This window comes from Myotis lucifugus, unplaced genomic scaffold (genome assembly GCF_000147115.1).
Source record: "Myotis lucifugus unplaced genomic scaffold, Myoluc2.0 scaffold_700, whole genome shotgun sequence".
NCBI classification, from domain to species: Eukaryota; Metazoa; Chordata; class Mammalia; order Chiroptera; family Vespertilionidae; genus Myotis; species Myotis lucifugus.
This window is the reverse complement of record NW_005871748.1, coordinates 65,933-79,225: the sequence shown is the minus strand read 5'-3', so window position 1 is coordinate 79,225 and position 13,293 is coordinate 65,933. Positions and strand designations below refer to the sequence as shown.

The 13,293-nt window shown below is 53.2% G+C and overlaps 1 protein-coding gene across 1 annotated transcript in view; it reads left to right on the top strand.

The window, feature by feature from the left end:
* Positions 1-13,293, top strand: part of LOC102431232 (protein KIAA0556) — a gene marked incomplete at its 3' end in the record, with an annotated part of 154,490 nt that overhangs the window by 75,499 nt on the left and 65,698 nt on the right. Inside the window, exons 4-6 of the mRNA XM_006105584.3 lie at positions 1,058-1,227; positions 2,875-2,972; positions 12,716-12,847. Of these exons, the coding sequence (XP_006105646.2) occupies positions 1,058-1,227; positions 2,875-2,972; positions 12,716-12,847 (400 nt within the window). The remainder of the gene's footprint in view (positions 1-1,057; positions 1,228-2,874; positions 2,973-12,715; positions 12,848-13,293) is intronic.

The following is a 13,293-nucleotide window of genomic DNA, read 5'->3' as shown; positions in this document are numbered from 1 at the left end:
CTTAGGCGACCCCTGTGAAAGGGTTGTTCGACCACCAAAGGTGTTGTGACCCACAGGTTGAGAACCGCTGGTATAACGTGTTTAGAACAGAGTTTGGCATATGGTACATCCCCATATGTGATTACTATTGTTTTCTAAAATTTACATTTTGCTAGTTTGGGAGGAACTTATTTAGTCACCTGCTGCCATGTTGGTTGGTTGTATTTCCTCTTGTGCGGATGTCTAGTTGATAGGGGTGCATGAGGGGTTTTGTCATGAGACTGAAGGGTTTAGCGTCAGGTGGGAGCAGCTCTGGAGGGGCCGAAGAGGACATGCACACCATCTGTGGCGCATGAGTGGGGAAAGGACCAGGCCTGAGGCGTGAGCTGGCCTTTAGAGAAAGCTGAATCAAAACCTGAACTGGAGACCCACCGGGCCATGCTCAGGCCAAGAGCCTTTTAGCCTATGAGTGTGATAATCACATCATTAATCTTGAACAAAAGCCCGCATTGATATATTTTTAACTGCATTAGAATATAAAATGATGACAGTTGACATATCAGGCAAGTGGTTGAGAGGACATTTATTTACTGAAGCAAAAAACCAGCTTGCCTGGTCGGCCGAGGGGTTTCTGACTTGGTGTGTTCTGTGGATTCTCTCACAAAGGCTCAGACCCGAATCCACGTTTGCTTACACACTGAACCGAGGGCCGCTGTCCCCACAAGAGGAAACGCATGGCATTGGGATGGTCCCTGGGAGTCCGGGCTGTGTGGTAGCAGTGCGCACGTGTGCCCACTTTCTGTCTCAGCCACTGTGGGGCAAGGATGTGCTCCCTGGTTTGTTGCTAACGTGGGCACATTTGAGCCTCAGAATGAAATCAGAAGCATCCCTGCAGGGCGGGAAACAGTCTTCCTCCTGCTTCCCCCTGGGTGTAATGGGCTTCCTCCAGGCTGTTTGTCTGCAAACAGCTGGGGACCCACCCCCAGCCTCTGATGATCAGAGCAGCAGTTCAGTTTCCGCATGGGGGTGGGGGTGGCCCAGATCCTGTAAGAGGATCAGGTGATCCTTTCTCTTCCAGGATATTAAAGCATTTGAAAGCCAAGGACCCCGTGCAGCTGAGACTGGAGCACTTGGAGCAGGGCTTCTCCGTCTACGTCAACGGGGCCAATTCGGAGCTGAAGGCGTCGCCACGGAGAGCCGTCCACTCCCACGTCTCCAGAAGTGCCTCGCAGGCCGAGGGGGCACAGGGTGAGCCCAGGCCCATGGTCCAAGCAACAGTTCCGTTAACTCATTAGAAGCAGTGGAGCTGCATCTTATGCACATAAACTGACCAGCAAACAACTAGTTAACCTATACAAGTCAACTATACCCATTTGGCCAGAAGGAGAGTGAGAGAGAGAAATCCTTTTCTATTCCTTTTAAAACTAGTCTTGGCCTCCACTGCCCCAGGGCAAAGGTGGCCAGAGCAGTCGATTCCTGCTTTTACACTTCCCAGTTCTCAAGTGCCTATAATTTAAAGAAATGCCTAAGAGAATGTTGATTATACCTGATTTTCACTCGAAGTGTCTTGCACCCAACCCCTGTTTTGATTCCACTGTTCATTTTTTAATGTGGTTACTCCATACTCTGCACACTTTGAGCGGCTTCATGTGTCCTCTAGTAAAAGCACAGGAAGTCTGTGAAGTAGAATAGAAAGCAGCCAACCCAGTGGCCGGGCCCAACATAGGCACCAAAAATGACTCAGTGGTTGAATGAGTGAAGTGGCAGAGCACATGGAGGCAGGTCCCACCTGACCATGCTACTTTGGGAGAGCCATTTTGCCTTTCTTCTTCATCTTAAAAATCGGACTAACAAGGGTACCTGACCATAGGGTGCCAGGGTGCCCTTCAAAGCTGCCTTGCCTGGGAGGCTAGTGTAGTATCGAGTTACACTAGATAGTACAGAGAGGAGCTGGAATGAGGCAGAGCTGGGTTTGAACCGTGTTCTGCCACTTTCTAGCTCTGAGACCTCTGCAGTTGGGTCCTCTCTGACCCTCAGTTTCCTCTTCTGTAAAATGGGAATCGTTATACCCACCTTCCAGGCTTGCCAGGAAGGTTAAATGGCAGAAGGAATGTTTCTGACACACAGTAATCTTGATTTGTGTTGTTACCACAGGCACGGTAAAATCCCAAGCCATTAATAGACAGTGAACGTGATGTCCTGAAAGCTTCCTGAGGAGAGTTACTGCAATTCATTTTGGAGTTTAGCATGAGCTTCCTAGCCCCCAGGGCAAAGAGGAAAATGGAATGACTCTTCTAGCTTTCATGGCAAAGGAACCTGGCGACTGCTGCTACTTAGGAGAAGCAGGCCTCTCTGAGTCCAGGTTTCAGGGAGGGCAGATAACAGGAGTCTCTGTACTGGGGCCGCCGGCAGTACCTTCACTCATTCAACACACTTCTCCCCCCTCCACCCCCCTCTTTACACAAATGCTGGCCTATTGTGCACACTGTCCTGTATCCTGCTTCTATCCCCAGAGAGTGTTCCTTTTGTATATAGACCTGCTCCATTCGGCTGTACATTATTATACATCCTAGAGGCCCAATGCACACAATTTGTGCAAGGGCCTTGGCCCTGGCCCCGCCTGCTGTAGCTTGGTCTGGAAGGAAGGACATCCGGAAGGACATCCGGTCTAATTAGCATATTATGCTTTTATTATTATAGATTACTATTATTCCATTTTTGCTGGGCATTTAGCTTTTCTAATGCTGTGCTGCTACAAATGGTGCTACAGCGAATAACTTCACATACAGGATTGTGGGCACACTGACGTGTACTTAAATGTAAGTTACAAAACTGACATCACTGTGAGCTTGCCACCTGTGCCTCACTGATTCTCCTCCCTCATCTCTGGTGTAGATTATGGACGAAGAACCCTGTTTCGAGAAGCTGAAGAAGCTTTAAGACGGAATTCACGGACAGCCCCCAGCAAAGCCCAGCGCCGCGGATGGCACCAGGTCAAGAGCGTGGCCCCAGCTCGCACTTTAGAATAAGGAGTGGGGTTATTGAGGGAACAGAAACATAATCACGGCGGGGCGGTGAGAATCTCGGTGGGCAGTGGGTGGGCTGGCTGGGCACTCACGGCAGCTTGCCCTCTCTGCATGTGGCACTGGCCTCTGGAGAGGAGAGGGCCCAGTGTTCTTGCCCATATAGTCCGTATACCTTACCTTGCAGTTACTCACACCTGACCAGGGGCCTGTTTGTCACAACCCCCACTGCACGTTCACATCGCCTGGGAGTTTTTAAAATACTGATGCTCAGGCTCCACCCCCAGAGATTCCGACTCATTTGGTCTGAGGTGAGGCTTGAGCAATGGTGTGTATATACGTTTTAATCCTCTGCTCACCGAGATTGGGAAGTACTGCTTATAATATTTTGCATTGTACTATATGCATGGATCTACGAGTAAATTCATATACTTTATTGGCCCATCTCTGCAATAATCCTGTAGATCTATAAGTCCTAATTGTGCCACTGAAGAAATTGAGGCCCAGAGAGGTCAGGTGACTTGCTCAGAGTGACACAGCTACTGAGGGAGGAGGGTAGGCTGAGGTTTCAACCCTGGATCTGTTACTCCAAATCTAGTGGCCCTTCGCTTCTCTGCAGAGACTTTGGTGGGGCTCTGACTAAATGGGGGAGGGGGTTCCTGCTAGCCAGCTCCAGTGCCAGGGAGCAGGGCCTGCAGGGCGTGGAGCTGGAGGCCTCCTTTGTTCCGAGCAATGAATGCTACTTTCTCATTAATGAGGTCTTTCTCCACTTCCCACTTCAGACCATCCTTCTAGTTGTTCTGAGAGCCTTCTATTATCAGGAGCCATATTTGCATCCTGTCTGTGACTTAATGGCTGCCCCAGAATCCATGCAATTTAAAAGACTTGGCCTAGGATTAATTAGCATCCCTCCCAGCCTCTCCCTGTGGTCCCACACTTCACAGGGCCTAATCATGGCTAATTTCCTGGCTTCCTGATGCCATGAACACTGTAATTGTCCTTCTGCACCGTATCAGTGAGGGGTCAGCCAGTGCCTAACAATAGAGACCACTCAGGCTCTTTTAATCAGAAATGAATGTGATGCAGGGAATCAAGTGCTTGCAAAATCCCTGGGCCAGCAGAGGATGGGCTCTGAGCTGGGCCTCCAGGAATGGCACTCAGCATCTCAGCCAGACCTGCCAGAAAAGCTGCTGCCTGGGACACGGTAGGGAAGGGGTGGGGTCAGCATCCGGAATGTGTCACCTTAGCTGTGACCCAGGAATGAAGAAGCCACAGCCGCTGGCCTCAGAATGAGGCTGTGCTTGCTAGGGCAACACGGTGAAGAGACGCCCTGTGGAGCCAGGGTGGGATGTTGCTGAAAAACCCGTCGCCTCTGTCACTGCTCCATCCTTCCACCACTGTGCTGGGCACAGACAGCCTCCCCTCGCTTCTGCTTTCCCTGCCGGTGTGAGGCCATCTGATGGGCTCACCTGAGGCGCGTCCAGAACCCCAGCTGAAGAGAGTCTGGCGAGGCGCAGTGTCTAGCTTTCCGCCTCTACTGAACAGGAAGGCATCTTAGGAGAGAGTGGAATGGGTACCGGGGTCAACCCCCCACCCCCCCATTACTGACCAGATCAACGCTGCACCACCCGCACAGTGCTCTGGGACCACCCCTCAGAGACATAGGCCCCAGGAAGCACTCAGCAGTGCTGAGTGGACCAGAGCCATGTTATGAAAGAAATCGTCCATTCATCTAACAGTTACTACCATGGGCGGGGCTCTGGAGTTAAAAATAAAAAATCAAATAAGGCTCTGTTCCCGCCCTGGAAGACCTTACCGTGAGGACGTGGGAACTGCTCACTGGGAGGGAGATGCGACCACTGTTTTCAAACACTCGGAGGACCAGCCTGGTGGACTCCAAAGTTAACAACTTCAAGCGATAACGTGTTTTTGAACTCACAGAGTTAACAAGACTTAGTCACTTGCTAACACTTAAATTAAAAAGATTTTACATAATTTTTAAAAATATTTTTATTGAATTTAGAGAGAGGAAGGGTCAGGAATGCCTCCTGCCTACCTCTTACGGGGATCGAGCCCGCAACCTGGGCATGTGCTCTGACTGAGAATTGACCCATGGCCTCCTGGCTCATGGGCTGATGCTGAACCACTGAGCCACACTGGCTGGGCCAAAAGATTTTATGTAATTTTTAAGAAGCTCTATTCCTGCTTCTCTAGAAAAATGGAAAGATCGGGCCCCCAGGCTGGGCCCCCTCCCATCAGGCAGCCACCAGTGGGAGCCAGGGAGCGTTCTGCATGGTTAGGGGACAAGCCCGCTGGTTTGCTGCAGTCCCCACCGCTCCCTTAGGGTCCCAGAGCTGAGGCCCAGTGGAAGTTGGATTTTGTTATCTGCTCTGCTACTGTTTCTCTTACATCTTTCCGTTTCCCACCTGGCTCTGTGGGATATTTGAACCTGTGACCCCTAAGGAGTAGGAGGGAAAGGGCTTCGGAGTCAGACAAATTCCTTATAGCTGTGTGCCCTGGAGCTGACAGTGTGACCTCTCTGAACTTTGGGCTCCTCATCAATGAAACCTCCCAGGGCTGCTGGGAAAGATGTGCTCACAGTGTGTCAGGTGGTCCATCAGCGGGGGCTCTGCTTGTGCTTCAGGTAGAAGCCCTTGGCAGCAGGTGACAGACAAGTCCAAGTGGTTAAGAGTATGGACTCGGCACCCCGATGCCCAGGTTCAAGGCCTTGGCTGCGTCACTGACTAGTTGCACGGTCCTAGATGAGTTGCTAAACCTCGCGGTGCTTGTTTTGTGAAGTATCAGTAGGGTTGATGATGGTACCTGTCTCACAGGGCTGGTAACGAGGATGGAATGAGCCAATGTTTGGCGAGCATTTCAAGCAGCGCCCGGCACAGAGGAAGCATCAGTAAAATGTATGACTGCTGTAGTCAGTGCAGGGCAAGTGCTGAGGGCGGTCTTCCTGGGGACACCAGGGCTCCTCACTCCTCACACGTCGGTCCTCCATTCCTTCTGTGATCACTTACGAGCACCTACTAAATTCTGGACACTTGTCGGTACTGTGGTCATAGCAGTGAGTGATGCAGGCCAGGCCCGCTCCCTGGAGCTTGCTTTTATGGGGCGTGGGTGGAGAGGCCAAGGATGAAAAGCACGTAAGCAAACAAATAAACAAGCGTGTGAAAGAGAGGGAAGAGTGCAATGAGATGACAGTGTCTGGGGGAAGAGGTGCTCGAGAGAGGGTGGCTGCAGAGGCTTCCCAGGGGCCACATCGGAGCTGACCCTGAAGATGAGAGCTGAAAGGAGGCTGGTGGCCAGTGCACAGAGGGGGCCCTAAATGAACTGGATGCACCAACTGCACTGTTACTGTCTCAGGAGGAGACTGGATTGGTCTCCTTTGGCCCTGAGTAGTGGCGTTATGAAGCAAGTTCTCCATGGAAGGGAGTTCTAGGCGACAGGTTTCGGGTGTGTAAGATAGAGATGAAGATAGTCTCTCTACCCTTTTGAATGGGCTCCACTGTCCTTGGAGGCAGCCAGGGGTCAAGGTAGCAGAGTCTCCAATGACTAGAGGTGGCCAGTTCTCAAAAGCCACCCCCTCAGGAGGTCCAGGGACCACAGCCCTGCCCAGTCCTTCAGTTACTCCCGTACCAGCAGGAGGGACAGGTGTGGCTCCTGTGCATTTGCACTGGCTGGTCAGCAGGGACACAGCGGTCACAGTCTACTCCCAGCTGGCTCCACCTCCTCCCTGCTGCATCCCTGCCTCTCCAACCTATTTCCTTGCCCGTCTTTCTCAGTGTCTCCCCTAAACTCTGAGTCACACATCCCCTTTCTACTGACCAAGCCCAAAACCTTCTCGAACAGGACAGATTTTCCTTCTTAGGGTCTTGCCCAGCAACTAGGAAGCACTTTTGGGTAGAGCTGCCGTTGCTGGAAGGGGCTGCCTTGGGCTCACCGGCCTGAGGATCCCTGGGCCACCAAGTCACAGAGTCAGCTAACTTCGGGCCGAGAGGCTGCCCAGCGGCACCTGCGAAACCCTTCTTGGGACTCCAGTTCTGGGGAACCAGCCAGGTGAATGGTGCTGCTTTGTTGGACTTCCGAGCTGCCACCTGCCCTGTGGAGCCCTGGTGGTGATAGATGGGCCCTGGTCGGCACTGTCCTCCCCCCGCCCCCCGCTTGGCCTTAGATCTTTCTGCTGCTATCCGAGGATTAAGATTTATGGCTTCCTCGGCCTTGTAATACGTGGGTGGACAGCAGCCTAATCAACAGAGCTGTCGTTTACTAAAATGTTGTCAGATTTGATGAAAGTCATCGGCTCTTAGCATTAAATTGGTAGTGAAGGGATTGGCCTTCCAGCAATTTACGGTGGGGTGGGCTTTCCTGAAAGGCTGGGAAAGCAAGTTCATTGCCATTATTACAGCAGGGGCGGCGTTGCTCCCTCCGTGTGTACCTGGCTTCCTGTTGTGGGCTGGCAGCTCAGGCGCCCCAGGAAAGCTCACGGTGGACATGTGAGGCCTGGGACGCCCTTTCCTTTGTTTTCCTTTCTGAGTTTTGAAAACCCCTGCAGCGAGGACAATGAATGAAACAGCCCATAAAGCGTCGGCCTTTACAGTGGCCTTGCATGACACCGAGTGTCGAGGGCTATTATTTGTAAGAGATCAGACAAATCCAGGAAGAACATATCAAATAAGGTAGATTGACTCCCCACCCCAAACCTGCCTTTGTTGTTGTCTTCAGAGCTCGCCTGCCTCTAGAGGGCGCCATTTGATACTGCACAGCCTCACCACCCTGCAGGCCGGCCTTGATCTTCTAATTGACAGTGAGCTTTAGTGCATACCTTACAATGCTGCTGACACTCACGTGATGCTGAGCATGGCGGGCCAGGAGTGGCTGGTAGACTGGAACACGGGTGTTTGGGGGCTGGGGCTTTTAAATTCTGTCCTGGTCTATGATTGCTTGCAAAGCTCTACCCAAGTCTGAGCCCTGCAAGTGGGCAGGAGAGAGCAGCTGCTTAGCAACGCCCACTGAGGGTAAAGCAGTGTACGAGGCAGGGAGCCAGCCAGGCATCATCCTTGGGAGGCGTGAAGGTGGGAGGCAGGGAGCTGGCGTGCCTGGGGCTGGAACCTGCCAGCCTCGCACTCTTTATGGGGAGGTGGGCCCGTCATGTGGGCAGAGCCGCTCTCCACCTCCCAGGGGTGGCAGAGGTGCCTCCTGGGGCTGAGGTGGGAGCGCCAGCCAGATGGAGGGACTATTTATTCCCCTCTCAGGTACCCACTCAGCATTTAGTTTTGTCACATGTTGCTTCATAAACACCTCCTGTTATGTGTTCTGTGTGACTCCTCGGGCCAGGGCATTGGTTTTGAAATTTTTTGTATCTTGACATGTATGCAGACAGTACTCAGTAAGGACTTGCTGGTTAAGTGCCTTAATGCCTCCTGCAAACCTATCTCCTCACATCTTGGCGGGCGAGCAGTTGTGCCAAACTCCTGGGAAGGGAGAGGGATACTTCTGGGGAAAGGGGGAGGAGAGAGCTGCAGAAGAGAGAAGGGCACATGAGTGCTTCTCCTAGAATGTGGAAGGTCTCTCTCACATTTATAATTCAGGTGAGACCAGCAGAGCTGCATGAATTCCAGCTCTCTTACTTGCCAGTGGGAACCCCATTCAGGCATGGCTGGATCCAGGTGCTCAGACAGTGGAGCAGGGCTCTTCTCCATCTTTCAAGTCTGCTTCTCCCCTGTTGCCCTGTGTGGTACCAAGATGGTCGCCAGCAGGTCCCCGCTCACACTGTCACCCTGCTATTCCCTTGAACCAATCACCCAGTCACTGTGGGCCAGCGGGATCTAATGCTCAGATGGGCCAGGCCTGGGTCACTTGCTCCACCCACCCCTGGTCTCCGTTCCATGGGAACACTTGAACTGGGGTCTGGGCGGGGAGGGGAGGATTTACCAAAAGGAAACCAGGGTGCTTTCACCAGAAGACCGGGGACACGCTGGACAGGCGGAAACAACAGCGCCACCACAAAGCCTCTTCAACCTCCCGCTACTGAAACTTCCGTGTGCGCATAATCACCTGGGGTCTGGTCAGAATGAGATTCTGTTCCCAGCTCTGAGGTGGGGCCTGAAATTCAACATTTCTCAGATCCCCAGGGAAGGCCGGTGCTGGCACGTGGAGGAGCAAGGCCCTGGTCCAAGCTCTCCCTCTCTAGGTAAAGGAGCAGCAACCCAGGGCGGGGCCTGGCTGTGCCTCTGGATGGGCCCCATGCCCAGTAGGCTTCCCGCATGCGCCCCTCCCCTTCCTCCTCCTCTCTTGCAGGGGTTCAGCATTTGGACAGTTATTGAGTGGTTCCTGGGGAGGAGGGAGGAGCACCCTCTCTTTGAAGGTGTCATGGGAAATCCATCTCTGTGATGAAATTCAAGGCTTTTACAGCTTCATCCTGGCTCTAGGCGGGAAAGCCCAGGCTTACCTCTCCCACGGAGGGCTCACCTCCAAGGGCCCCGCTGCTGACGCTAGGAAATGCTCTGAGAGTGAGTTTGCAAAGCCCGGGGGGGCAGCGAGGCCACACTTGGAGCCTGAGCCCAAAACGGTGAGGCCACAGGCAGAGTGGAGAGCAGGGTTCCAGAGACAGCTGGTGCATCGCCGAGTGACGGGACCTCCTGTGGGAGCACAGTGTCCGTGGCCACCTCTCCGCGCCTCCCACCTCCCTGTTCTTGGGCAGGGCGGCACCCGCCTTCCTTCTTCAGGCCCTGTACTTTCGCTAAGATCTTTTCCTTTAATCAGTGGTTGGCAAACTGCGGCTCGCGAGCCACATGCGGCTCTTTGGCCCCTTGAGTGTGGCTCTTCCACAAAATACCGACTTCTGCGCATGGGCCACGACGTTTCAATCGCACTGTACGTGCACCCGCATGTGGTATTTTGTGGAAGAGCCACACTCAAGGGGCCAAAGAGCCGCATGTGGCTCGAGAGCCGCAGTTTGCCGACCACTGCTTTAATGATCGATAGCTCAGTCCCTGTTTCCTCTTCTGAGTGTTGGAGTCTCAGGGAATTCTTTAATTTCCCTCTGTTCTCCAAAGGCCACTGTAAAGCACAGGCTGGGCATGTTTATTCTCCGTGCCCCTGCGTGGTCAACTGGGGTCCGAAAAGATTCAATGTAAGATTCTAGAAATAAACAGTTCCTAACTTTAAACCGTGCAGTGCTCTGAGTAGCAAGATGAAATCTCATGCTGTCTGGCTCCATCTTCTCCGGACGTGAATCATCCTTTTGTCCGGCACCTCGTGCTGTGACCGGCTGCTTCTTAGTCACGAGGCGTCTCAGTGATCGGATCCACTGTGGAGGTACCACAGTGCTTGTGTTCCAGTGACCCTCACTTTACTCCATAATTCCCATAACTTTTATTACAGTCTATTGTCATAATTGTTCTATTTTATTACAAGTCATTGTTAAACCCTTACTGTTCCTAATTTATAAATGAAACTTCATCATAGGTGTGTATGCACAGAATAACAAAGCTCACAGCTGCTTAGTGCTCTGCGCAGTTTCAGGCATCGCCGGGGGTTGGAACGTCTCCCCGTGATAAGGAAGAACTAGTGTATAGCGTGGCAGTTTGGCGCTGGGGTCGGTCAGCAAACACCAGCTCTTGAGCCAGATCTGGCCACAGCCTGTTTTTGCAAATAAAGTGTCTGAGCCGCAGCCATGCCCATTGGTGAGGCATCATCCGCGGCGGCTTTCGAGCTGTGATGGGAGAGTTGAGTACTGTCACAGAGACCATATGGCTGTCAGAGCCTAAGACCTTTACTTTCGAAAGGAAACATTGCTCAGCATCGGTCTCTGGAGCCGAACTGCTCAGGTTCAAATCTAGGCTCTGTGGTCCCCCAGCTGTGTCACCTCGGGCAAGTGGCTTATAGATCTGTGCCTGGGTTTCCCCCGTGGGTTACCGTGAGGACTGAAGGAGCAAGTAAACGCACCCCATGCACTCGGCGTGGCGATGGTTTGCACTGGTGAAGTGCACTAGTGCGAGAGCACTGATGGGGGAGGGCAGTGGGCGTGGATGAGATGGGAGTCCTGTCCTAACCGCTGCCGGCCCGAGGGCCACCCAGGCTCCGGCCTCAGGTCCTGCTTCGTCAGGCTGATAGCTAGTTCCCTAAGCTTGTGGGGGAGCTGAATCTTACCCAGTGAACGGTTCTAACGCTGCGGGTGAGGGAATGCATGGTCTGCGTCACTCTCCCTCCGCTCCTCGGACCTGTCCCTTCTCTCAGCACCAGCACCGCACCAGGGTGAGGCCCAGGGCTGAAGTTTAAGGGGACCCTCCCTCTTGGATTTGTGTGCGTGCAGAGGGAGCACCTCCTTAGCTGTTGCTCCCTGGGTGCTTCGCTTACATCCGGCCATGCCAGCATTGGGGGGTGGGGGTGGGGGGTGAAAGCAGTGTCTTCGCTTGACTCGGGTCTGAACAAACCCATCAGGACTCTGCTTCATTCTCTCAGCTCTCTGTCTCTGCATTAGGGGCAGGATGTCCCAGTAGCTTGTGTCTTCCTCCCTTTAGCTTAGCACCGGGGAAGGGGGCACCTGCTCCCCCAGCTCTAGCAGCACTCCTAACTACTCATTGGCTGCCTTGGGTCCATTCCCACCCCTGAGCCAGGGGCCAGGGCGTGTGGTGGGGCAGAATGGGCTGCCTGATCAGGCCCGAGGCCCATCTCTGCCCTTGAGCCTTGGGTGGACTAGGGGCAAGGGGGGGGACCTGAAAGGAGAACAGGGAGATGCTGGACTGAAAAACCAGCAGTTCCGTGTGGCCCAGTTGTCAGGGGTGTGACTCTATGCGCTGGAATCGGGGCAGGAAAGAGACTGGGGCCGCTGTAGAGAGCTTTGCGTGCCAGATGCATGGCTTAGGTACAGGTTTGGCTGCTAAAACAGAGAGGCCCTGGGTTGATGTCGCTCTAACAGGACAGGTCAGCGGTGCAGCCACCTGCCCCGAGCGGTCACGGAGGAACCCAGACATGAGCTATTTTGTTGCTCCACCGTCCTCCCGATGTTGCTTCCTCTCTCAGTATTCGGCTCTCACCACCACCTCCACGGTTCAGCTGGGCAAGGGATGCTGTGCCCTCCCTTCAGGGGCACTACACAAAGATACACACACTCCTCCCCCACCCCCTGCACTGGCCAGGATGTACGTGTTCACACGGCTCCCCAGCTGCAGGGAGGAGGGGACGTGGGCACTGGGGGACAGCCGCAGTCTGCCACATCAGACCACTGAGTGGGCTTCCCAGAGAACGACCCAGGGAATGCCGGGAGGAAGACAGGCCCACCACACAGTTCCCATGGCCCAGAACGTGTGAGAAACGTTGCTCGCTGTGATTATTTTAGGATTTCCACAAGTGTGTGTGGCGGGTGGGGGAGGGGGCACATTGAAGGCCCTGAGAAGTCTTGAAGAAAAATGCCCAAGGTTTCCTAAACATTTGATCACAAAGCTATTGAGAAGTTTAACATCCAAAATTCTATGGATAAGTTATTTTAAGCTAAAAAGTTACTAAAAAATTCTGAACTGGTGAAGACTTTTGAGCAGAGGGGGCTTTAGCTGTCTGGGTGGCCCGGGGACACTGCTGGGCCAGCGTGCAGGACCACAGGCAGCTGTGCACAGACACCCTACAGCCAGCCCCCACATGCTCGCCCAGGGGCATCCAGGTGTCTGTTCTACCTTATCTGAAATGGTCTGAATTTTTGTGTGTAGAAATCTGTGCAGATCAGAACAGAAGCTGGTTCGAGGCTCCATATCGAACCTCCTCTGGACTATTCTGAAGATTTTGAGCCACATGCGGACACGACTGTCACTGCAAAGGATGCTTCCGGGGGTCACCCACAGGTAGGCGTGCCCTTGCTCAGCGCTTCAGCAGCTGTCGGGACACTTTCTGTTACTATTCCTTCCTTCCTGGAAAAGAGTCCTTTTCTACCGAATGACCAATGACCTCGTTTCTCTACCCCAGCCATAGAAGTGGAATTTTACAGTGAGCAAAATTGTGGACTTTATTGCCTTTAACACCTACCTCCCAACACACACACACACACACACACACACACACACACACACCCCACAAGCACTCAGTCGCTTGCTTTTGCATCGACCGGCTGGTTTATAGCCAAGTTCGTCTGTTACATTCCCAGCCCCAGCCCCAGCCCCAGCACATGTCACAGGATGCGTACATGCCCTTCGAGCAAGAGGCACGGTAGTTCCCTCTTCTCCTTTGACCATTTGGTTCCTCCTGTTACAAGAACATGTATTCCTCCCTTTGCAAGCTCCCAAGCTCCCTG